This window comes from Bombus vosnesenskii, unplaced genomic scaffold (genome assembly GCF_011952255.1).
Source record: "Bombus vosnesenskii isolate JDL3184/JDL3185 unplaced genomic scaffold, Bvos_JDL3184-5_v1.1 scf7180000013265, whole genome shotgun sequence".
Classification (NCBI taxonomy): Eukaryota; Metazoa; Arthropoda; class Insecta; order Hymenoptera; family Apidae; genus Bombus; species Bombus vosnesenskii.
Window position 1 is genome coordinate 315,258 of NW_022882925.1, and position 26,439 is coordinate 341,696.

At 31.9% G+C, this 26,439-nt stretch overlaps 3 protein-coding genes across 9 annotated transcripts; 1 reads left to right on the plus strand and 2 right to left on the minus strand.

Annotated features, from left to right (window-relative positions):
* Nucleotides 1-233: 233 nt before the first annotated feature.
* LOC117243132 (zinc finger CCCH domain-containing protein 3) lies at nucleotides 234-4,037 on the minus strand. Its single transcript, XM_033510367.1, has 7 exons — nucleotides 3,838-4,037; nucleotides 2,454-3,303; nucleotides 2,260-2,348; nucleotides 1,995-2,178; nucleotides 1,625-1,783; nucleotides 1,358-1,553; nucleotides 234-828 (listed from the first exon to the last, which is right to left on the minus strand). Exons 1-7 carry the CDS (start codon nucleotides 3,887-3,889, stop codon nucleotides 382-384), a joined length of 1,977 nt encoding a protein of 658 aa, XP_033366258.1. The 5' UTR covers nucleotides 3,890-4,037; the 3' UTR covers nucleotides 234-381.
* Nucleotides 4,038-4,842: 805 nt separating this feature from the next.
* Nucleotides 4,843-14,609, plus strand: LOC117242991 (dipeptidyl aminopeptidase-like protein 6). Of its 7 annotated transcripts, none has more exons than XM_033510081.1 (17): nucleotides 6,276-6,638; nucleotides 6,710-6,875; nucleotides 8,517-8,678; nucleotides 9,375-9,527; nucleotides 9,738-9,865; nucleotides 10,215-10,426; nucleotides 10,505-10,668; nucleotides 10,791-10,894; nucleotides 12,123-12,243; nucleotides 12,329-12,564; nucleotides 12,661-12,962; nucleotides 13,051-13,220; nucleotides 13,302-13,444; nucleotides 13,525-13,719; nucleotides 13,810-13,970; nucleotides 14,073-14,284; nucleotides 14,388-14,609. In XM_033510081.1, exons 2-17 carry the CDS (start codon nucleotides 6,840-6,842, stop codon nucleotides 14,529-14,531), a joined length of 2,643 nt encoding a protein of 880 aa, XP_033365972.1. In that variant the 5' UTR covers nucleotides 6,276-6,638; nucleotides 6,710-6,839; the 3' UTR covers nucleotides 14,532-14,609. The 7 variants fall into 7 exon arrangements, with proteins under 7 accessions (XP_033365980.1, XP_033365979.1, XP_033365972.1 ...); XM_033510086.1 differs by having other exon boundaries at nucleotides 6,277-6,638; nucleotides 8,520-8,678; XM_033510089.1 differs by lacking the exons at nucleotides 6,276-6,638; nucleotides 6,710-6,875 and adding an exon at nucleotides 4,843-4,864 and having other exon boundaries at nucleotides 8,520-8,678.
* Nucleotides 14,610-15,802: 1,193 nt separating this feature from the next.
* LOC117242992 (zinc finger protein 251-like) lies at nucleotides 15,803-24,766 on the minus strand. Its single transcript, XM_033510091.1, has 6 exons — nucleotides 24,438-24,766; nucleotides 22,038-22,179; nucleotides 21,189-21,344; nucleotides 19,298-19,558; nucleotides 18,767-18,936; nucleotides 15,803-16,279 (listed from the first exon to the last, which is right to left on the minus strand). The coding sequence occupies exons 1-6, from the start codon at nucleotides 24,660-24,662 to the stop codon at nucleotides 16,067-16,069; spliced, it is 1,167 nt and encodes a 388-aa protein (XP_033365982.1). The 5' UTR covers nucleotides 24,663-24,766; the 3' UTR covers nucleotides 15,803-16,066.
* Between the last annotated feature and the right edge of the window lie 1,673 nt (nucleotides 24,767-26,439).

The following is a 26,439-nucleotide window of genomic DNA, read 5'->3' on the forward strand; positions in this document are numbered from 1 at the left end:
TATCGTATTTTCAGAAAATTTTCTTTTTTATATAGCTAGCAATAGCTCTCTTTTTTATTTTTTGTAAACAGAATTGTTATTTTAGAAAAACAAAGCAAGAATAACATGTACATAAAATAAAATAATTATAACTTGTACATAGATGACATACTTTCATTTTACATATACATCACAAAATATAATTGCCATTTTTTGTGTATAGCTGAATATAATATAATACAAATGTAACTCTCTTATTAACTACAAGTATAAATTTTTTCAGTTGTTAAAGATAAATTATTTTGTCAAATCACACAAACATGATACGTCATTTGAAATAAATGATTATTAAAACCATAAAAAGTATCGAAAGAATTTTACCAATAATTACATTCTTTTGCATTAATCAATAGGTATATAAGCAGGTAAAACACCAATTGGAGGACGTTTCAATACTTTTGGATCAGAAACGGTTTCTAATTCATCACTATTTTCATTTATTTCCGAATTTGTATTATTATTAGACATTTCAATTGATGTATTAGAAGGAACTACAGAGTTTATATTTTTCATAAGATTAATTTTTCTCATAATGTTTTCTTTTTTTTTATCGAGAGATTTATTTAAAGCAGGTGCTTGTTCATAATATCTAAGTCTGTTTTCAGCAGATAAAGTATCTTTTGTAACGGTTGTTACTGTTTGACTACAATGCATGTTGTATTTTCTTTTTAAATGGTTTTGATTCTTAGAAGATGATTGTATTTTATGTGGGTAAGGACAATACTCACCTTTACTGCATTTCTCTGTTTTCTCAAACTCTGGACATAGATTTTCATGGCGCTGCTTACACTGTAAAAGAAGAAACTTCCAGCTCTTTGAAAAATGTTGTCTTGTATATGTTATTAATACATTAATTATATACATAAATATTTCCCCACTAATAAAACTAATTGTCAAGATATCAATATTTCATTTAAAAATTAATCAATAAACGAATAATTATTTATAAACTATAAACATATAAATTATTATTAAATATAGAAAAAAATAAGTGTAGAAAAAATAAATTATAATATGTTAAAAAGATATCTAAGATTCTTCTAAATACATAAAATTTGCATTAAAATTTAATTAAGATTTAATAAATTTCAGTATATTTTACTGATAGGTACTTATGAAAATTACTGTAAAAATATTTATATAACACTTTATTTATATAAGTAATAAAAATTGTCTAATCTTTTATTAATCCTTTGGAGACAAATTTTCCATAATACTAGTACATATGAGTACACATAAGTACAAAAGAGAAGGTTATAAAGGCTTAATAGAAGATAGTAAATATTTTAGTTCAAAAAATAAAAAATATCGCACTTACCTCACTACCTTTGGCACAATATCCTTGCAAGAAATCTATACAAATTGGAGTACTGGAAGAAACTTTGATGTGACGATAAGGGCAAGCATCCCGGGTACAGCAACCTTCCAAGAAGTATTTACAAGTTGGCATTTTTTCTGGACCTACATCGTGAGATAATGGACATTTATCCAACAAACAATTTCCTTGAAGAAATCTAAAAAGATATTTTCTCTATTAAACAATGTGCTTTTTTATATATCATATAGATACAAAATGTTACTTTACTTTTTACAAAGAGAAATTTGTTTCTTGTCATGACGCTTTACACAAATCCCTTTTTCATGATTTGAACAATATCCAAATTTTTGAAATATTAAACATGGTTGGTTATTTTTTTGCATTTTGTTGCGTAATATTTGTATACTCTTTTGTTTGACTTTATTGCTACAAAGAGAAAAGACAAACAAAATGATTATATGGCTTCTAATAGTATTATATTATATAATGATGTAATAAAAAAGAATTTAATATGAAAAAGATTAAAAAATATAATATGTATAGAATTACAAACAAAGCAATAAGGAAATATGAATTTAAATGTTAAGAGAGATATAATTAGTGAAATAAGACTATGAAGTTAAAGATAACCATATACCTTATATTATTTTTATAACTTATTTTTTGTGACATATTAGATGGGGATTTAATTGCATTTGTTGAATTCAATATTTTTTTACTTGAACTACTTGGAGTTTCTTTCATAGATTTTACTCTACATAATTTTTTCCCATTGGTAGCTATTATAAATTTGTCAACTTTAAGATTTATTGCCCGTTTTTCTGAAATTAAAATGTAGACAATATGAAAATCTGTTCTATATTCGTTTCTACAATTTTATGTAATATAGTATTATCACTTACTTTTTATTCCATAACTTTTACGTACTAAATGATTCTTGGAACATTTATAAACAATTCCTCCAATCGTAATTAGTTCCATTTTATTATTTCTGTAAAATTTTTCATAAAAAAATTATTATTATCAATTTAATTTTTAGGATAAAATTATAGAAGCTATCTAAAACTTAAAAAAATGTTATATCTTTTATACTCACATTTTAGATACATATACAGTCTTTTCTTGACCAAGGCTTGCATGTTCTCTTGCATTTGTAGTTTTTGATGCTGTTCGATCTATTCTGTATTTATTAATTTTAGGTTTTATAACTGGTGATTTTACTAAGTTAATATCTTTATTAATTGACTGTTGCAAAATATTTGCTATCTTTGTTTTCATAACTTTTTGAGGTGCAGGTTTCACATTTTTTACTATTGAATTTGAGGTTCTTTTGGTCTTACATGGTTCTATTTGAGAAGTACTAAAGGATTTTCTTGACCCTCGCCTTACACGCAAAAGTTTCCTTTGTGATAAAACTACAATACTAGAATTGTTCACTTTCTTTTGATTATGAATAACTTTTGGAGAATTTGTATTCTTAACAAGTTTTAATCTTGAACAAACAGGATAGGTAATATTTTGTATTACTTTTTCTTTATGTTCTGCCGGTTTAAATTGTACAGAGGAAGACAACTTTTTGATTAATTTTGGATTAACATGTACTGATTTTTGTATAGAATTTGTACTTGTTATATTTACAGAATTACTTTGCACGTCTTCATTGGAATTAATATTTTTCATCATTGTTGGATTAACATGTACTAAAGATCTCTTATGTAATTTTGGATTAACATATATTTGGCGATTGAAGTTTGGATTAATATATACATTAGTACTTGTTGATACATTACATGATGTGCTACTAGATGTTCTGGGCAATTGTTGGGACATATGAAGTAAATTTATACACTTCTCAGATTTTGCAGAATTCAAAGGTTGGTTTATAATAGGTTTATCCACACAGCACAATTTATCTGATGATTTCTTCTTATGATTTTCTATTAAATCTAAAAATAATACTTCATAAACATATAAATACAAAATAGCTTGACATGTGTGTGTGCGCACGTGTGTAGATTCAGAATATTGTTGAATTATAATATATATTATTGAATTATATTAATATATTATAGAAGTTATAGATCATGAATTATAATTTACACATACGTATTTATTATTAGAATCACAATGATATAAATGTTGAGATTAATAAAGAAGTATTATAAAAATTGAAAATATAGATACGTTAATTTGTGGCATATGAGTTAAGGCATTTTAAATATATCAATATTTAAATATAAATATATCAATATAATATATATCAATATATCAATATTTGTTGTTAGCGAAAAGTTCATAATTTGTTGTTTTTTTATTATTGTTTTGTTTTGTTTCCATATTTCGCCCTGATATTTATACAAGTATGGTTAATGAAATGACATAATTAACAGCATGATTTTATCTTTTGTTAAATTTATTTTAAATATGATAAAACGTTTATTTGCTACTATAGTTAGAACTGTACAAAATCGTAAACTTACGTGTTAAATAGTGTATTTCCTTGATCAAACTTCTATCCATATTTAGTAGCATAAAATGTTATTTTTTATTACTCAATAAATGAAGGGAAAGAGATTAAAGGTAACAACTTCGCAGCATAAGAGATTATTTTATAAATCAGTATATGTATTTCACAAATTACAATACGTTGATGTTCCTTATGCCATAAAAATAAACTATTTAAAGATAGATGTCGTTTTCTGAAAATTACAAACACTAGCGCTATATGTGCACGATAAGTGAACTATTTTCTATTATGGTTAAATAGCGGGATATTTTAACTTATAATTTTTGATTTTGTGACTATAATTATTACATCAAGAATGTAAACAATGTTTTAATGTTTGCAATTTAAAAAAATAAAAATATGTGATTTTATAAAGGTTGGATATAATATTAATGTAACTATCAAGAAAGAATTCAAGTTAACAAATATAAAATTCTGTAAATTACCTGAAAGTTGCATTTCATGTTCATTTTTATTATTTCTGATTTACAAAAGCTGTAGGTACGTTTAATAACCAGAGAGGAAGTTTCTTCTATTTTCATTCGATCACAGATTATTTAGCAACGTTACTATAATTTCTAGTTTTCTTTCATAAATAATGTTAAGCGATGGGGAGTGAAGATCATCCCGGTCTATAGTCAATCAGTCATCGCGTACTTGACAGTAGCTTTGTTTACCTAATGTGTAAAGGGTACTTATAGCCTAATTTACATACGTGTTTATATGCAACGTGAATCCGAACCTGTTTTAATTTTTAATATTATTCAGTGAACGTGTAATAAATTTAGATAATTTCTGTTTAAATAATTCGCGCTTTTTCATAAATGTTTCTCTTAACTTACACGCAAACGCAGGAGATATTGATCTGTGTCCATGAATATACTGGGTCGCATATAAAAGGTCTGTAACTTACCACTAAACTTATATATATCCACTTGTGGTACTCAAAGAGATACCTTTTTTATGAAGAAAAACCGAAAGATTATTTTACGTATATGGAGGTTAGTAGTATGACGCGCTTAATTGTATTTGTCTTTACTCTTTATACAGAAATAATTTCATTGTATATTTTCGTCTAATTTGTACGAACGTTTTCTTCATTCACTTTAATAAATTGCTAGTAACTCATTTTACATTTTAATTAATATCTTTTTTAATCATACAAATCTTGTATTATTAATATAATCTCATGAATATTAATAAGAATTTATAATAACTAATGTTTGTTAACATAAAGGGAGCTATATATATGTATGTATGTATCCCTGTATGTTTTTTATTTTGAACATATTTCATTAATTATTATATATCACGTTTGTTATCAAATGTACTTAATAAATTTGAATAAAAATTATTTACTACGCTTTAAATGTTCCTTTACATATTCAATAATTTTTTAAAACAATAAATAAGTAAGCAGTGGCAATTCATAGAATTAAATATAGAAAATCGTATTTATATAAACATTTAACACCAAGAAAAAATTTGTTTTACGAAATAATTTTTAATAATCTGCTATAAATTGTAGTAATTTGAAGGTATTAGAACATTGTAATTTTTTAAACTGCATAATTGTATACTTTCATATAAATTTTATTTGTAAATTTTATAACAAAACAAAACCAAATATTAAATCTCATGTTACTTACAAATCAATAATATTTGTAATTAATACGTGTAATATATAGTTTTACTTAATCTCTATTAAAATGAAACATATACTTATACGTACGTATACGTTTACGAAAGCACGGCACAACGCACAACAATATTTCATCATGCAAGTTTGTTCCTAATTCGTTTTTGAAACGTTTCATATTTATGTCATGCACGAAATGAAAATGAAAAGGGTTGTTTCAAATTTATTGCAAACTAGAAGATTTCGTATTGGTTAAAAATTTATATTTATTATCGTCACTTACAATTATAATTCGAAATTTTTAATAATTTAGTATCTATTATTTTTGAAAATACATTAAAAAATATATCATGTGCCATCACAAAAACTAGTATTTTAAAATATTCACCTTCATACTTTCAAAGTAGATCAAACCAGATCAAGTTTATGCTGATAACTTAAATTAACATAATACCCAAATATAAAATGTGACAAAACAAACATTGTTAACTTAAGTATATTCAATAGAATTATTTTCATTCTTAAAAATGGCTATATCAAAATACATTGATTTATGTCACTTTGTTAATATCAAATTTAGATGAAATAAATCCAAGAGATTTTAATTGAGCATTCGTAGAATGCAATATCTTTGATGGAACTGGTAATTATTAATGACAGAAACCCGATGATCCCATTCACGCCAAAAATTAATTTAAAAATAGAGGAATGAAAAAAGAAAAGGATAGAAGCGCGCAGCATCAATAACGCGCAGGCTTCGTTCTTCCAGCATCAACGGGGACAATCTCCATATCAGTAATTCAGTACCGAACATTTTGCACGGTGCAAGGTGGAAGGTGGAAGTCAGCGGGTTGCAACGTGCTGCAGGATTGTTACGCATATACTGTATTTACCTTCGTTCTTCGTTTTCCCTCGTTTCTTCCATTGTTGTGTTTCTTTTGTTTTACATATATGTCAGTGTGTGTATCTGTATGTATCACGTTGCCCAAAGGACTACACTACAGCGTTTATCGTAGCTTTGTAGGGGATAAACTTTAACACGATCTTCTGTTGTTTGCCTTCTTAATTCAACAGAAGCATCAGGATATCGATTTCCTTCTCCGATGGCAGATCACGATAACATTTACGACGACGAGGTAATTAAATCGATTTACTTGCGTTTCCTGTGAAATTTTCGGTTTTCCTTTCATCCACTTTGTTTTAAGAGGACGTGGAAATTATGAAGCTCCTTGATGTTGGTAAACTTTGCGTGTAAATGCTTTGCTAGAATGAGATATACTATTATAATTATATGACATAAAAAGTGTTTGAAGGATGGAAGTTTGTCCTCATGTTGGATGGTTTTCTTAAACATTAATCATTTCTTTAAAATGGTAATACTTATATATGAAGCTTTTTGAGAGATATACGTTTTTTATAATGCACGTTTTTTTCCTCTTTAATGTTAATAAATGTGTCTCGAACATTTAGATAAAAAATTTTAATAGAAGAATACTTTTTATGCCTTACGCGAAGAGATATGTTTTACTAGCGCTATATTGAAAATTAGAGCAAGAATCTATTGATCGTAATTTTGAAATTTTCTTTTTATAAAAACTGTAGCTTAAGTATGTCGGTTTTTTATTATAAATGTATTCGTACTGTTATATCTTTTAATTATACTGTATGCATCCAACATTTTATTTGAAGAAATTATTCCTTCTTGACGACTTCGTATAGAAGTGATATATTAGAGTAAGATGAATATAAATTGCTAACAATTCATTTATAACAAGAGAGAAATTGTTATATTTAAGATCTTTAATTATAACAAATTACTGGCAGATATTTATTACATATTATCTACATATTAGTATTAGTTATATATTAGTGTCTCGAGATTAAGTGAGAGTCGTGACGGAAATATATAATAATTGTAATCAAAGAAATTGAATGTTCTATTTCTTTTTAAAAGCTGTATATTGAGAAAAATATCATAATACTTATTAAAAAAAAATAATTTTTTGGAACATAAATGAATAAATTATTATTTTAGCTACTAGTACTATTTTTATCCAACATTTTTTGAGCTCTTTCATTTCATTTACATCTAAAAATGAATTACTATTTTTATACTGCTATTAGATACCGCGATGGATAGACAAGTAGGAATTACTGTATGTTTCTTATGAATCGTAATACGATGTTTGTAATGATCGATATATTTTTTACAACTAGATAAAAAGATTTTAATCAAATATGTAATTTTTATTATTTCATCCAATCCTCTTTATTCAACTTTTGTTTTATTATCAATACTATTTTAACTCTCTCTCTCTCTCTCTCTGTCTTTCTTGTTTTTTAAAAATATTTTTTCTAAATTGTATGTTTAAGAACTTGCTTTCGAAATAAAAATTATTATTTAATGCAATTTAATATCAATTACGTATATTTTTAATAAGCTTGATAATTTTATTAAATATAATTGCTTCATAGCATGACGCTGGCAACACAATGAACAATACATTAATGTATGACATTCTGTAGTTTTGTTTTTATATAAAAATGAGGATTTAAAAACAGTCACTCTTAAGTTCCAAAATCAATAATTACCTTCCCTATAAATGCCTGTAAAAAGTTAACATTGACCTACTGATACACATAGTCTAAAATTAATTACATTAATCAATTAATTAATTATACAATTACTTTCTTCAGTAGTTACATACATACATATATTATATAGCAATTTATTACTATTGCAAAGATATTTATATATAATTTATATTTTAATAAATTTATTATATTACAATTTGTCATGTATCGCAGAAATTTATTTACTTTGCTTGCTATAAAATCGCTATTTTTTTCGTAATTTTCTAAATCGAATGGAACAATGTAATACTTTTATCTTCGATATTTTTTAAGGATTTTTTATTATCTTATATTTTAAATAAATTGGTTAATAAACTTTTCTATGTACATAGTATTATACGATTATTTGGCATTGGCGTTAGTGAGTACCTTTGTGATAGGAGCTTGTATCAGCGAATCCAAATCAAAGGAATTGGCGTGGCATTTTGATAGCTCTTCTTGTGATCGTTGCGGTCCTGACTTTAATTGTGACATCGGTTGCCTTATTAACACCGCCAGATGAGGGTCCCAGGGTACGAGGTGCTAGAATAAGACTTTCTGAGGTAAACATTTGTACTTTTGACTCTAATATTCTAGCTTTAAAATTATCTCTTTATCGTCATCTTAAAAGTATCAATTTTAATTGAAAGCATCAATTCCCTGTAAACATAGAACAAAGGATTTATCTTTTTTATCCTCTATTAATATTATTAATGCGATACTATTAATCAATTTTATTCATTCTTTCTTATTAATGAGTCTCTTTATTGCTATTTCATATGCTGTTTCTTAATATTCATGAATATTCTTTAAACAAGCATAAAATATTCTCTAGCACCTTGTTCTACATCCATAATACTACAAATCATTAGATTTTTGATGATGTTTAACATTTGATATGAAGATTAAGCAATTTATTTCAAAAACCTCTTCAATTAGTAGACGTAATCCATCGTCATTTATTTCATACTTACATTTGAATTTAATTTCAAAATTTAACAATCGGAAAGAAAAAGCTTTGACTTCAGATTTAAATGGCTTCGTCTGTATTTTGAAAATATTCTTTCAATAAAATACTTCTTAGATCAATGATTAAATAAAAAATTTGACTCTTTAGCAAATTTAATTCGATTCGATTTTTTAGCAAATTCAAACGAATACTCTCCTAATTATGGTATTAATAAAAAGAGTGTTATGTAATAATTAATAATAAACAAATAGTTAAAAAATTATGTTAATATAAAATAAATATTTTGTAGGTACTCTCTGGAGAATTAACACCTCTCTTCTTCAATGGATCATGGGTAAGCGGGCAGCACATTTGCTATCGAGATGTATGGGGTGGAATTTCGCTATTACACGTTTCCCCAAAAAACATCACTTCCCGCAGTTTAATGTCCAATGAGACTTTTGTAAGTTTAAGTTACTTAAATATTTCAATTAATTTTATGTGTTTTTAATTTGATAAGATAGTGTAATATAAAACAAAGTATTAAACTTAACAGGTACGTATATAATTTTTCTATATATAGACGAAGAAATTGTGTTTGTTAGAAAATATTTGTATATTTACACTTAGGCTTTCTAGCAAAACAGAACATTAAGAGGTATTTTGCATACAGAGGAGACTGAATCCCGCCAAGTTCTCATTGTCACCGGATCGTAATTATTTACTCCTTGCGTACAATGTGAAGAAACTGTTCCGATACTCGTATTTAGCACAATATAAAATTTATGACGTAAATACAGGGTTAGTAAATATGACTTAGATGATAATTTTAATTTAGAATAATCAAGAATCTTGCGAAAATACAATAAAGTTCCAGTTGTATATATTCTTTTAAATTCTTCAATTATTAAATAAACGTAAATTTTATTCAAACTCAATTCGATATATTATGTAATATATAGTGCTAAAATTTCGACTTTAATATTCTCTTTACTACAGAAATAAAAATTAATTCGTGTCTAAATATCTACACAAATATAAAAATCATTTTGTCAATTGAAAATTACTTAAAGAATTGGGATTTTATTGGAACTTTTAATTAGTAATGTTTATTAATTAACATTAGACATTAGTCACTTTATTGTTACAGAGAAATTATACCATTGACTCCACATCCTGAGAAGGATATCCACCCTTACCTCTTGTTGGCACAATGGACTCCACGTGACCATGGTTTAGTTATGGTTCAAGATTATGATATTTATTATATAACAAGCCCTAAGAGTAATACAGGATATCGTGTTACTGATACAGCAGTTCCTGGTATTTTGTCAAATGGATTGCCTGACTGGCTATATGAAGGTAATTTAATTTATATTTTTGAGAAGAATGTTCGGTAAATTATTTTATATGCATAAATATTTATACATATGTTTGTAGAAGAGATTTTACATCGTGCAGAAGCAATTTGGATGTCATCAGATGGCCATATGATGCTGTATGCCTCCTTCAATGATTCACTTGTTGACGAAATGCATATATCTTGGTTTGGGGAAGGATACAAAGCTTTGTATCCTCATATACGATCTTTGCGTTATCCTAAGGTAATTTTATTTTCATTTATTGTTTTGGATTAATTATTATAATTTTGTTTTTCCATGATATCAATTTACCGCAAAGTAAAATATTCTAATATGATTGAAATATTTTATACATGATTGTATAGCCAGGAACACCAAATCCTATGGTACGACTCTATGTAGCAGACTTGGCAGATCCAAAAAACATTCATACGAAGGTAGTGAAACCGCCACCTATCATCGAGCATGTGTGAGTTTACTTACAAAGTTTGGAGTATGAAGTGCTTGAACAAATTTTCTCTTATTAATTTTTCCTCATTAGGTGTAATTATTCGTCTTAACAAAAAAAAAAAAAAAAAAAAAGAATGAACAAAATTCAAAATGTCTTGAATAGAGATTGCACTTTGTTGTTTTTTACAAGAAACATTTAGATGTTTCTGTGGTGACACTCCCAAGGTACTTCAAAAAAGGAAGCATATTCTTTCGGCAAGATACTTTAAGATATACATGAGGAGTAGTTTCTTGGTTTAAAATGAGCTGGCTTTTAAGAATACCTTTTAGTTTAAAATAAACTTGAGTAGGAAAATCTTTGCTTTATTTCTTAAAGTAAAATGTTTTTGATCTAATATTTGTGTAGCAAATTTCACGATTTCTACGACAAACAAATGTTTTTTGTACCATTTTGTAAAATATTAGCATTGATGCGTTTTCTTTTAGTTAAACTAAAAAGCATTAAAAATATTATGCATTTAATTTTAAAATAATTTTGATAAACGAGCGTTAACAGAATTTACATCATTTTGTACCAAGACATAATTCATAAAATTTTGTTGAACATGTAAACATTTTTAAATTATTATTTTATTCATATACTTTTATGCATATATGGATTTTTTACACATTTATCATATAGTATTTATATACATTTGTAAGTGTTTTTTTGTGTGCCTATTATAATTAATAATTTAAATATTTGGAAAGTTCTTGAAGAATTAATTTTCATAGAGTTAATCTTAGAAATCATCTCATTTTAATCCCGCTAATGTGATATATGTAGAAAATATTTTGAGTTTTAGCACATAAATGATTATTTAATTGAGCTTAGCAATTTTAGTTCACGAATTATTTTAGTGTGCATTATAGACATTTTTTTTCATTCGCTTTCATTTCTTTCTGCTATCTTGAAAAATATAACATAGCTTCCTTTTTATAATTAAAAGAATATAAACAACAGGGAAATTTAGGTCATTAAATTCATATGTGTTTTATTATCATTAAAATAGTTAAGTTTTACTATTTTGCATAGATATAATCAGCTAATCGTAGTAATATATTAAGTTGCATTCTTATAGATTTAATTGCTGTTAAATATCATGCAAATTGCTTTAATCGAACACTCAGTAAATTAAATTAATTATGAAATATTATTATACACAATATTAGCTATAGATATTATCAATATTTATATCCATTAACAGAGAACATTACTTTACAACGGCTTCTTGGATTTCTTCAACGGAAGTCTGCATAACATGGTTGACCCGTGCACAAAATCTTTCTGTTGTGACTATTTGCAAGAGCCCATCGTGGCATTGTCAGGTACACTGCAGTTATTCCAGTTATTGTCATTTTATTTATCAAATAATTATTTCATTTATAAATCTACTTCTATCACTTCATGTAGGAAATTCAAAAGATAGCAGCTGAAGGTCGTGGTTGGGTAGATACTCCTCCAGAGGCACCTATTTTTTCAGCAAATGGCAGTAGTTACATTGCTATAAGCCCAATAAAAGATGGTCCAACTGGTTATTTCAAACATATTGTTTGGGTAAATGTTGCCCAAAAATTAGTCGTTCCACTTACTCATGGAAAATTTGAAGTTACACAAATAGTAGCATGGGATCAGCCTAATAATACCATGTAAGTAACAAATTCTATTGTTTATTAAACATTGATTGATCATTACTATATCCAAACAATATTTTTCTTTGAATCTAATTTACTTCCTCTATATAGATACTTTATAGGTATTCCACCTATGAGACCAGGACAGAGGCATCTTTATTATGTGAGTTCATTGTTACCACACGTGGGTTCGTCTCTACATCCTGCTGTTTGTGTTACTTGTACAGCAACATCAGAAGGAAATCGAAATAAACATAGAACAGCTTCATCTGGTCATCATAGTGCTTGGTCTGACAATAATTACATACATGATCATTATGAAACACAAACAGAAAGTATACAAGATAAATATGTTGGACAGCCAAAGGAAAATGTTACAAAGAAACAGAAAGCGAAAGCATCCATTACGCCAGGTAAGTATACACGTATATGCGCCTTTTAAGGAAGAATTAATGATTGACTTATATAATTACAATATTATAATATTTTTTTTATTTTCAGAATTTACCGATCAACCTTGTCAATATCACAATGCTATTTTCCCACTAGTTGGAACTGATTATTTTGTTTTGGAATGTTATGGGCCTGGTATACCCACTGTTACTTTATATAAAACTAATTTTCCTATGCCACGTCTTATCTATGTCTTACAGAATAATACATTATTACGTGTAAGTTGTAATAATTTTTATACTTTTATACTTGAAGTATAAAATAGTGAAAACACATATAAAATTGAAGATTTGTTTTAGGAACGAGTTGCTAAACTTGCACTCCCACAAATAAAAACATTTCCTGTTCAAATAAGTGGTGGATATAATGCACAAGTAAAATTGCATTTACCACCAGGACTAAGAGAAGATGAAATCACCAGATATCCATTAATTGTACAAGTGTAAGCATATTCTTCAATATTAAACTCTAACATTATTTTAGGAAGAAAGCATATGAGATCAGAAATATTTTTATTTTTAGGTATGGTGCACCAGGTTCACAGCTAGTAACAGAAACGTTTAAAATTGATTGGAATACTTATTTGGCTAGTAGAAAAAATATGATTGTTGCACAAATTGACGGGAGAGGTAGCGGAGGCCAAGGCTATAAGTTTCTTCACGAAGTGTACTATAGACTCGGCTCTGTAGAAGTTGCTGATCAACTTGAAGTGACCGAGTAAGAAAAACTTTTTCAGAAAAAACGTTAGATTACCGAATGCTAGTATAAATAAAATTAATATTTAATCAAGTTATCCAAAATTTTTAGATATTTGCGGGATTCATTGCATTTCGTGGATAAGCAACGAGTGGCTGTTTGGGGTTGGAGTTATGGAGGTTTTGTAGCTGCCCTTGCGCTGGCGCATCCTGGGCAAGATGTCTTTGAATGTGGTATAAGTGTAGCACCTATTGTTTCATGGAAACTTCATGGTACACTACTTGAGTTCAATATTTTTGAATTCTTATTATTTTCTTAAATTTATATTAAATTATTCGTATTAATTAAGAAACTTAATTTTTATATTTAAACAGATTCAGCATATGCTGAAAGATACATGGGTTTACCAGATGTTATAGCAAATTATAAAGGATACGCCGAGTCAGATGTGTATGAGAAAGTGGAAAATTTACGAAATAAAATGTTTTATTTAGTGCATGGCACTGCAGATGATAACGTCCAATTTCAACAATCCATGGCACTTACGCATTACCTTGCAAAAAAAGACATACTTTTCCGACAACAGGTAGACATTTTTAGATGTTAACAAACGCATACGACCATTCTACGCGATGAATACATAACTTTAGATCATCTTGCTTTTTACAATATTAATTGTTTGTTTCCAGGTGTATCCAGACGTGGGTCATACATTAGCAGGAGTGAAAGGTCACCTCTACTTATCAATGGCTCAATTTTTGGATGATTGTTTCCAGAAACAAGTACCTACTGATACAAAACCTGGTCTCATCAGTGGCGGAGCTTGTCTGTAGTTGTAAATAATATGATCTAAAAATGATCTACTTGTGAAGGAAGTCTATACACAAAAATTACACCTAAATATCTCCAAATTGTGTTCCGTTTATTGATACCTTTAGGAGAAAAATATTTTCGCATTATTTTGTATATCGACTAAATATTATAAGAAAATGGTGTAAATACATAAAATTATGTTTGTTATATTTTAAATTGGAGATCAAATCTAAATGAATGAAAGTGATAAATTCTAACATTATTAAACAGATATTAATACATTACATGTAAATATAATTTTGTTTTAAAAATGTTATAATATTTTTGTTGTGAACTTAAATAGGACTATTTGGTGTTTTCTTTATGTATGTATATCATGTAATTAGATTAATTTAAAATATTAAAAAGTTTCGTTACAATTTTTCAATTTTATTTTACAATTATTAGTTAAAAACAATTTTCCATTGAAGATTGTGATTACCACGACTTGTGCATTAAATAATCGTAGTTTTTCTTTTATTTGTGAGGTTCATAAAATTTTCATTCTGATTATTTAGTAATATGATGCTTTTATAATACAAGTAATTAGCAATAAATACAAAACTTATATTAAATATTAGCATGAGCAAAAAGAATGAAATATGAGCCAAAGGTAAGTGAAAAGAAGAAAATACAAAGGCATACATTATTCATCGTAACTAAACTTTGATTAATTTTACGAGTACTAACGACTTTTATTCATTTAGATATTGATTGTTGTTCTGCTATGACGAAATCTAAAAAGATAAAGATTATTTTAAACATCACATAATTTTATCAAAGGTATGCATAGGTCATTCGCTGTAATTGCGAAACAAATATTGGAACGAGGTAAAAAGGCAATTACTTCTCTTCATTGAGTTGAACGATATGAAATTGTCAGGAACGATGAAAATTCATGAACCGGCAAGCACTCGATGTAAGGGTAACTTTTTCCTTCTTTCATTTAGATTCTCGTAGTTAATAACACGCGCGTACAAGAAATGCGAAACAACGCGTTTATTCCTCAATGCATATTTCTTAAATTTCCTATATCATAAGAAATGAACGTTTCACTCAAAGTTCATGTGATTTCTCTTACGTACATAGATCTATCTTAACACGATCTAATCACTACAATAATAATCAACGTAACACTTTGTAAACAGTATTAATTAACTTCGAGGAACAATAAAGAAATTTTATAAAAATAACATTCAATTAATTGTTCTAAATAAGATATAAAAGTTAACGAAAATGGATCTTATGGCGTGATAACAATACGTACTTACATACTAATTTTACCTGAATGTAATGAGCAATTGAAAACGTTACTAACAATAAGATTAAAGTGTAATTGTGCGTCAAACTGTATTGTGCGCAAACTTTGCGTACGTGTTTCTTTAAACAGCGATATAAATAGGGAGAGACGTTTAGACGAGTAACTTTCATTTCTATCTCGTACAATAGTATAACAAAATACGTATAGATTTCTCGATGGATTTTCTAAATTATCGAGGGGGCCGTTATCGATTGGTCAGTAGTCGGAAATGGATTTGACAATCTTCTTGTTCGAACACCTGCCAAGATGTAGCAGCATGTGGTTTTTAAGATTAGTTGGTTTACTGAAACCACGGCTACAAATATGGCACCTGAATGGCCATAGCCCATTATGCACGTACATATGACTCTTAAGATCTCCCGGTGTTGGGAACGACTTGGAGCATTGTGAACACTTGTGTGGCTTCTCCTGAAACATAAACGTAAGAGCACCCTTAACTGCGAATTTATACTACGAATAAATTGAAACAAATCACTGTTTTGCGAAACAATGTAATTTCAACTTGTACAACTTTTAGTTTCGTTCATAAGATAAGATTGTAAGTTTTACAGTAAATTCAAAACGACATTACTTGTTGTGTACTATGTACTATTACTCGTCGTTTTCAAGCGTTTGATGGTTAATATTTATATCTAAGTTTACCTCAAGGAAAATACTGTGAAATACGTACACTTCGATTATGAGAATCTTCGATGAGGAATATCTTAAAGGAAGTTCGATAAATATTATTGTAACCCGCATATTTTGTCTCTTTTCATTGAATACTAGCGCAAAATATAGAACATTTCTTCTATAGTACAAACTACTACCTAAATAAAGATAAGATTCTAAACTTATTTTTATTTCACCAACTCGCAAAAGTATAATAAAAATCTATGAAATGTTATACCGATCTACGATGAAATGATATTATAATAGATAGAAAGAAATATAAAAGAACGGCATTGATTGCGAAGAAATTTATACAGAAACAAATGCTGTTCGTTATTGTATAAATTGGAGTTAAAGCTGTTAACTTTGAACGAATAAAGGAACTCGCAACACGAATTGCTTTGCATTTGATTAAAAATCCAATCAATTTTTACCAACACGATAAATATTTAAAAAAATTAATGGGACTCGTCATGGTCGCTAATCGAACACTCCTATCATTTTCTTTTCTACATAAGTATTTTAATATTTAAAATCTCTTATTTCCCATCCAAGCTCACGTACTTTTTCGTATACTGTTATTTTTTATATTATGGTCTTGTACTTTTTTATATTTTTATACTGTTATACAAGAATCAATACAACCAACAGATAGGTTGCTAAATTCACAAAAAAATTCTTCCATTAAAAACAAAAAAAGGATAGAATTCGCAAGCGTTGAAATACGATAAAAGCAACCCGCAGATCATACTTTTCATACGTTTATCGCAACGTCATAAGGGACAAACGAGGCTGAAAGATATCCACGGGATCACATATGCTCGACAGCAGCAACTATATTTTGCCGAATATCCTATATATTCTAATAAACGGAATTCTAAAAGATGGAAATCAGCAAACTGATTTTTCCCCATACGCAAAACTACCATCGAGTGTGAAAGACAAAGTCCAAAGACACGCGTCGTATTTGTTATCCCAGTTGGATCGACTTGCCGAACGACAATAAAAGAACGCGTGGTCTCGCGAAAACACGATGAAAAGGTGGCAAGGGTAAGTGGGATGAGCGGCGGAGCACGTGAAAGAGGAAGGCAATGGAAGTGAGTAGAAACGAAGGAGAAAGATGGCAGGGGAGATAGTACACCGGCGAAGGTAGACGAGAGATAGAGGCGGAAAGCGATGTTAACATAAGATCGAAGAGAGAACCAGAAGAGTCTGCCTCCGGGTATATTCTCCGTCTCCCTAATTGGATTGCATTCCAAGCAGTAGCGAGTAATGGACCAATTACAGTAGCTGATGGCAAGAGCAACCTATATGGCTCCCGAGATATCATTACTTCGCTGGATTAGAGAAACTCATACGGGGGTTTCCGCTCTGATAAATAAAAACTCCGACCGATCTTTTACCACTCGCGCCTCGCGTTACCGCTTCGCGTACCGGTTTCCTTGCGTTTTCCCGATCACAACCAGCTTTACACCGACTGGGATAACTACGGCTAAAATGAAGATAAACTCCCTGAAGGGAGTCGGTCTGCACCGATTCTCAAAGGGATCCATCTACCTTCTCTTCTTCTCTTTCATATACTTTAACTTAATCGTGTTTTCAAATGTGTGTTTTTTTTTTTTTTTTTTTTTTAGATATTTGTCACTTTGTGATAGTATCGCTGATAAATATCTGGACGCTTTAAGTAACCAGTTACGTGGCCGATTCAAGTAACGACGAGGTAGTGACAAATTGATGAATTTTGGATTTTAGCTTGCGCGATGATCGACGGGTGTCACGCTATTGGGTCTTCAGCATCGATCGTGCTACACGCTTTTGTGTAAACGTTACAGCTGCAGCCTGAAAAAGTGAGTTATAACGTTGACGAAACATTAGCGCATAAATGCAACGCATAACACGATCGATCCTGACGAGTCAAAAGGATAGATCGATGATTTATTAATCTCTTACGTATTGTACCCCGATCGTCGTTAAAACTCCGGACGAGGAACTCTTCGAACAATGTCGACGTTGTAATTTCATTAAGGAATGAAATGTTGTTTCGCGAGGTATTTTCTATAATTATGTGATATCATTGGTTCATGGATAAAAATTAAAGACCGCATTTTACATCGAACTACGATGCTACACGTTGCTAAGCTTCGACGAGTACTCCGAGTAACTAGCGAAAGAGTATCGATAGGCTATGCTCGCAATATAAGAATATTTATCTTTTTCAGTGAGAGCAGCTTGTTGGAAACTTACCTTGATGTGAGTCATACGATGATAGTAGAGGTTGGAAGAGGCCGTAAACTTCTTACCGCAAACGAGACACTGATGAGGTTTTTCACCACTGTGGATTCGCTTGTGCGTATTCAACGAGCTCGACGTTGAGAAACCCTTGTTGCACACCATACAAACATGCGGTTTCTCTCCTTCAATTTAACAACAAAATCAAATTACTTGGCCGATGTTCAACCGTCGAAAGGCTTACGTTTTTAGACACAATCGTCTGTTAGCCCTTTCGATCGAGTTACGTTAAAATATTCTTTCTTACATAGAAATAAAAATTTCCTCACTGTCATTGGAAATCGTAATCGTAAATTATGCCACTACTGGTCTTTAAATTTACTGCACAGTTATCGTTAATTATTCGACAAATTCTTCTCCTCGTTCTAAATCCCATTGCTTCGCGTTATTTGTTTTTCGTGCAAATGATACAACGTTCATATAGCGTTAATATCGAGTAAAATTAGAATTGTTTGCTTGAAAGGCACTGATCGATATTTCACTCACCTGTATGCGTTCTCATGTGACGTTTTAAAAGGGAAGGTCGGTCAAAGGATTTCCCGCAGACTTCGCACGGCAACAGAACCCTTTCTCCTCTCTTAATCGTCGTTAAAATACTGCAATCTAAATGATCCCCTGTCAAGGATAACGTCGATGACGAGGATTCTTCGGACGTAGACTCGTATTCGTCTACCTCGTAGTACGGATGTGAAATTGTCGATGACGAATGATGAGAAAGCAACGCCATGGATAGGTCTAATGGGGATTCTTGAACGAAACATCTGGTTATTAAACGCTATCTTTGAGATCTTGTTAAACGAGAGACTTAAAAGAAAAGAGACACAGATAAAAATCTTCGATTCGAGAAAATTACAAAGTTAAATTCCAACAGAGAAAGTTATTCAACTTTTTATTTGTCAACGTTCTTTTTGCTTCTAAGCGCTAAAACGCATTTCGATACGTGTTCGCAAAGGTCTGGAAATTTATAACAAAATCCGCTAGATAAATACAAATTTTATATATCGTTCTCTGTACTCGTGTCACTTTTGGAAAAACAAGCGATTCCGCTGCTTTTCTATCGAGTCCCTCGTGTATTTATAGGAGCAAAAGATTCCTACTGATTGCAAGAAACATCCTGCATCTGTGCAACTATGTATCACTTTAAACAATAACGTTGTAAATATCCTGACTAAAACAGCGTTTCTTTTCTTTCAATTCCTAAGATCGTTATCCCGAATGAATATCTTTAAAAAGTGGTATTTACGCTAAAATAAACGTTTGTAGATATTTGTACCCCACATTTGGGTTTGATACTTAGAAGCTTTAATCGTCAAGCGAATATTCCGTCGATACGTAACATAACATATAAGCCACATCAATTTTTGCACGCGTCTGCGTACCATGATACCTCATAACGTTCTAATTCCATCGAGATACAACGTTTTCTTCTCCTCTTTGGAGATACTTTGGAGATACTTGCGCAATAACGAGCGTGCTCCCACTCGTCTTTACGCGAAACTTCACCCTGTCCTCGGCCTTGGTGCAATTGTACCTTACCCGATATAATAATTTTCTCGGTTTCTTTCAAGGCCAAGGATCTCCTAGCAAATATCCGTGGTCGCGACTCCGACCATCCCCCTCATGGTCACCCGTTTATCCGGCGGTTCTCCTCTTCGGTCGGCGAGCCCTCCTCTTCGGAATTGAAGGTTCGCTGGCATTGTACTGTCCTTTATATCCCCCGGTAAGCGCGGGGGTCTGCGCATTTGAATCATGAGCGAACGAACGAGCACCTTGTGATCCAGCCGACAAAAATACCGGCGCATATTTGCATTTCAGATTTGTTAGCCGACTTTCTTTACCTTCTTTTTCGATTGACCCGCGATTGCGCCGATTAACGCGATTGCACCCGTTCGAGATTTCGATCACCGAACACAGTCCCACCGCTCTGCGTCTTTCGCTCACTGGTCTTTCAGAGCGATTCTTCTCGAACGCATCAACCTACGTATAAAACGAATTCGCGTGCATCGCGTTCTGATAAATCCTTCAAAGGAACAAGGAGAATGGTCGGTAGCGTCTATGAAACGTTCTCGAGCAAAGCTTCGGAGTTTCTATCTTTCTTTTTGTAGATTTTTATAAGCTTTCTTAGTTGTCTTTGCCAAGTGACTCTTTCGTAAGTTTCGCGTGCTTTTCACCTTTCGCAAAGGTATTTTATAGTCTTGGTTTTGTTTCGCTTTAGTTACATTACGTATATCAGAGTACAGAGAGATGGAAGATGATTTGAAATGCGTTTGGGAAACGTACGAACAATGCAAATTGACGTATTTGAGAGGTTGTCCGTTCACCAGACTCCGTCTCGATTCTTTGTATTATTTCAAGCTAAAAGTCTTTAGAGACTCACCATCTAGAATGGAGTCAATGGTGCATCTGTACAGAGCAGACCTCGAACACATGTCGCGCGATATAAAGACGAAATCTTGTTCTGCCGTAGGAAGAAACCAAGCCACTAATTCTGTATCCGGTTGGACATCTTTTATTACTTCGAAGATTGGATCCCCTGAATTGCATAAACGAACAGAAAGAATAAAAGGAACGTTGATAATTCGCATTGATGGAAAATGCGAAGGTAGTTAATTAATAAAGGAGTGTTAATTGGATTTTATCGAAGTAAACGTATTATCCACTAAATTATAATAACGACAAGAAACATTAAACTTTCTACGTATAAACTATACTAACAATGTAGTTATTTGTATTAGCAAAAATTTCCATGAAATTAAACTGTTTTCAATTTCATTCCTCGAGTTCTCACGTACAGATAATTATTCGCCGATAATTTAGTTACTTATGCACATACAGAATCGTACGGACAGATCGATGTGACTAATCTAGATTACATAATGTGTCACATGTGCGTAACACTGATCTCAAATTTAGATATTCAAAGTAGCGTTAGTTTGTTCGGACGACGAGAAAACGAGAGCCAAGAAAGGAAAATCAGCTGATGAAAATATCGAACGTTGTTCGTTACTGTATGTCGCAGGACAGTTCGCTAAGCAGATATTTATAAATTGAAATGCAGGAAACGTAATATTAATTTTGAGTGGCAGAAAACTTAGCAACATGAATAATTTGCATGGAAAATTTATCACGACTGACGTGCACGTACGCTATCATTTGCTGCATCATGTTGATTCTCATGATTTACTTAATCTTTTTTCTTCTTCTTTCGACGCATACATTAACTTACCTTTCACTTTGGTACCGATTAAGTTTACTTGTTCGTCGTAAGACTGAACTATACGGAGGAATCTTATCCAATTGCACTGGCGCTTGTTAAGACTGTAATTCGAAAAGAAGACTTCATCGTAGCAGCCGTATTCGCGTCTGATCTGAAACAAATCGCAGTTATGAGAAACTTGGGTTAAAAAAACCGCATGGGTTGCATTAACTGTAATTGCTATCTGTAATACGTACTTAGCACAGCGTGATCTTCTTACGTTTAAAAAAAAAAAAAAAAAGAAAATCGAGTTATGGTAACGAGTTTCTCCTTTTTAACTTAAGTACTTTTTCTCGATAGAGAGAAAATCATTTTTCGGTATGAAGAGGAATGAATTAACAAATAGAAAATATTCAATTAATGGATATACTGCTTTTGAGAAAGCAATTTGTAATTATTTGCAATTAGTAATTGCATTTGAAATCAAATGTATTTAAATATAATAAAAAATAAAAATATAAATTATAAAAATTATAAAAAGATTATGTGTCCCGTAATTAAAACTGTTAATTTCCTTGTTTCAACATGTATATTCAGATTTATACCTTAATAACTTGTAGAAATATTTATTATTAAGTAAACATAATGCAAATTAATTTCACGTCTGAGTAAATAATAACGATCAGGTGAATTTCAGAATCTACGATATTACTGTACCTGTAATATTTCGTAATATTAGCTAGTTGGATGGATAAAAGTTTATTAACCGTTTAACATTATTCATATTTATTAATACTCAATTACGTATTTTGATATTTATCGTGGCTGCTTATAGTTAGTCTGTTCGTTTTCTATTATTTAAAATCGATCAGGACGTGGCATTATCATTAAGCTACAGAAATTCTGCCGATATACCATATTAAAACGACTGAGAAAATCGTATATAAATGTTGATTGAGCAATTAAAAAACACTTTAATGTTATTTTAACTACTATGTTGATATTTTCAATACCGGATGCAAATAAGTTATTCCGATGTCTTGTAATTTAAATATAATCGAACACCGATGTAACATATTCGCATTACGTATAATAAATCCTAATTCTAAGACGTTTCAGACTTACGTGCTTCGACTCTTTAAAGCAATTTAGTTCCTTTCGTTCATAATCGACACTTAAACTGCCATTTAAATGGAAATTTTAATTCGTAGCTTAATTTATTCGATAAAGGAAGGAGTTTGAAATTTGAAGTTACGATCTGTACTGTTTCTCGTGTTTCTCCGAACGAATTAATTTTGAAATTCATACGAGGGTGCAATTCGTGGAATCCTTATCTTAGATATCTAATAACCAGAGGGCAAGTCCGTGATCAAGAAAATTACAAAGCGAAATCGAATTAAAATGACCATACGATGACTAATACTCGATAGACTAACTTATACTTAAAACTTGTTGTATTTCTTCTACACTATATTTATGAAATATATTTGAGTTTCTATAAGACATACTTATGCTTCACGAAACCAGAATCTGTTCGTTATTAAATGTTATAGCGCAAGCCTTTAGTTCCACTTGGATCTCATAAGCGAAAGATCTCAGATGGCGATCTCTTTACACAATAAGACGTAGAAAGAAGCGGTCGTTTAGAATTATTATTCACATACCTCTAGCCATTATACCCTATTACCTTACGTTCACACTCTTCCATAAGTTTAACGCACGAAAATGTTTTTGCGACTGTTCCAACTCGATACCTGTATAATATCGGAATCATCTCCAACTGTAAGCTGCGTTCCATCGATATTCTAAACAACTTACGATGCCGAAGAAATACTCAAACTTTTAATCAAATTTTTAGCTTGCACGCGAAAACCAGCATTACCTCGCCCCTTACAGTCCGAGTCACACCCGACATTTTATCTCGGCTGATTTACATTCAATATCGCGTTTCATCATTTATTTATATTTTATATATTTCTATCGACGCTAGAATCATCAATTTGCGGAATGTGAATACAGTATAGTCCCTAGAATTAATACAGCGTTTTATAATTTCTATATGTGTTATAATTTCTATAGCGTTTAAATATAATTCCAAGTGTTGAAATATAATCCTTGTTGTTTAAATTGTACGCCGCATTACAATTAAAGCGATACTTTCAGCTTTTCTGCCGATAAAAGTCGACTAATTCTATTCCTTATCTTCTATTGTATTCTTTAATTCTATTAAAATTGCTTGGATATCGTTGATATTTACAAAGAGAAACGTTTGAGAGGTCAGACAAAACTGTGGTGCATAGAGTAAGGTTTTCTCGTCGACGGAAAGAAACGAGCTCGATACAGGACCGAAATAGATTAACGGCTAAGATCAATCGCAAGAATCCGAACAACGAAAATTGGAAGAATCTTACGACGAAACACGTTACTTACATCGTTGTCATCGAGAAGGGAGTAAAGGTCAATCTTGTCGAATCGAATGGAGCCCTGAAAGGGGTAGATCAACGTCCCTGCCGGAATAAGCACGTTCGACCATACGGATATCCTGACGTCCGTAACTAAACCGCCTGAATCATTCTTGAAGAGGCCCTTGTAGTTCGATCGATCATTCGCTAGTGCCAAGGAAAATTCTTTGGGTATCAGAACGCAGGTTTCCATAACAAAGGGCCCGCAAAGGGTAGCTTGGGGAAAATCACAGCTACCGTTGTCTCCACTGTTGTAAACACTTTTTCCCACACAACGACAAGATCCTCGATTCTTTCTTTTTTATCGAACGCTTGTTACCAGACGATCGTGCAAAATGACCAAACGTCGATGTCCTTTTCTCTTTTTCTTTTAACAGTCTCTGCCAGAGATGTGGTTTTCGGCAAGAGAAATGGTAACTCGAGATCGATGGAAGAGGGTGGCGAAAGCAACGTTCTGAATTCGAGGGGAACGATGTTAATTATTTTCGTCAAAAGCCACCACGACGTTGAAACGCACTCGAATCGTTTTTTTTAATACAAGTACAGAGAGACACTGTTTGTGGAGCGCACTCGAAACTGTCCCGTGTTCCCCGGTCGTACGTCGTTTTCGTGTCCGCTCCCGACTTAGATCTAAATGAGGAACACGATCGATCGATATACCCTGCGGGCGGGGGGATCGAGCAATTTCAAAAATTGGAGCAAATCGAGCAAGTGCGGCGTGCGACGATCGCAAAGTGAAATTTCAGTTGCGAGCGTGAGGGTCGTTCGTCCTCCAAGGTGCAAGGGCCTCGGCTGACTGGATAGGATTAACCGACTGATCTTGACCTTGCGACGGGTTACCAGCATTTGCTACCGAATGGGTAGCCCTTCCCCTTCCTTACCTCTTTTCCCACTCACATGGCCACAGTACATGGCCCGCTGCAGACTTTTTCAGTGGCGTAGCCCTCTGCTAGTATCCTTTGACGCCGTACTTCGCCCTCTCTTGCCGATCTTCTCTTCACCGTTCTTTTACCGATTTCCACTTCTTCTTTCATTTTCGTTCGACCTCTTCGTTCGACTATTTATCTCCAACGACTCCACTGTCTTCGTATCTCGCGTAATGTTGTTCTCTGTTCTCGTTTCACATAAGGAAGAAGTATACGACGAAAACTCGTTAGAGATAAGAGTAGCCAAACGGTATACACGCCAATGGATCTCTTTGCCCCACTATGTTCATCCTGTGGCGAGTGCACTTGGTGTATAGAACGAGTATCGGCTGCTTCACCATTACAAGGAAGCCGGCTCGTCGTCCTCGTCGTCGTCATCGTCGTCTTCTTCACCCTTCTACCGTCGCTGCAGCACCGTAAAGAGAGAACCCACGTGGGCGATTGGGCACCTGTCGCTCCCTGTGCCCTTTCCTTCTCCTTCGCGCGTTCTGCTCGCTCGTGTCCATCCTCTTCTAGTTCCCTACCATCTTCCCGCTTCCACGCCCTACCATATCCTTTTATCCGCCGCTCTCCTGCTCCTCGCCATTTCTTCCACCTAACAGCCTTCTGGACTCTCTTATTTCTTTCTTTCGTCGCGTTTCCTCGGGCCTGCACCTTGGCGATCTTCTGCCAACCAGCCGAGGCTGCCTCCCTGATTCCACGCCGTTCCCTCTCGCTTCAACCAGCTTCTTCCTCTGCCTCCTGTGTCCAACTTCTTTCCTTCTTCCTCGTTCATCCTCTTCTTCCACTTTGCCTCGTCGTCGCTCGCCGCCACTCTGATCTCTTTCTCTCGCCCTTCTTCTCGTTCGCCGCCGTTCGCTCTACCCGTCACCTGAAAACCTCTCCTTTTATTCGTTCGTTACGACCAAACGTTGGAACACCGAGGAATATAGTTACGAAATCGATCGGGGACCGATCCCTACGCTTTTACCTCGCGATTACTCGCTCCTTCGCTGATTAGAAGTTCGTCTTCTCACGCGTTCGATCGTACAGAAGAGTTGACGA

Bases quoted from the DNA above. Each gene is read 5' to 3' on its own strand.
- LOC117243132 (XM_033510367.1), bottom strand. From the start codon at position 3,889: ATGCTACTAAATATGGATAGAAGTTTGATCAAGGAAATACACTATTTA. The intron at 3,304-3,837 runs GTAAGTTTACGA...TATTATTTTTAG, and splicing joins GGAAATACACTATTTAACAC to ATTTAATAGAAAATCATAAG. The intron at 2,349-2,453 runs GTGAGTATAAAA...AAAATTTTACAG, and splicing joins ACTGTATATGTATCTAAAAT to AAATAATAAAATGGAACTAA.
- LOC117242991 (XM_033510081.1), top strand. From the start codon at position 6,840: ATGGTTTTCTTAAACATTAATCATTTCTTTAAAATG. The intron at 10,669-10,790 runs GTAATTTTATTT...ATGATTGTATAG, and splicing joins GATCTTTGCGTTATCCTAAG to CCAGGAACACCAAATCCTAT. The intron at 13,221-13,301 runs GTAAGTTGTAAT...GATTTGTTTTAG, and splicing joins AGAATAATACATTATTACGT to GAACGAGTTGCTAAACTTGC.
- LOC117242992 (XM_033510091.1), bottom strand. From the start codon at position 24,662: ATGGAAACCTGCGTTCTGATACCCAAAGAATTTTCCTTGGCACTAGCG. The intron at 19,559-21,188 runs GTGAGTCTCTAA...GTTTCGTTCAAG, and splicing joins CATTGACTCCATTCTAGATG to AATCCCCATTAGACCTATCC. The intron at 18,937-19,297 runs GTGAGTGAAATA...GTTAAATTGAAG, and splicing joins TCACATGAGAACGCATACAG to GAGAGAAACCGCATGTTTGT.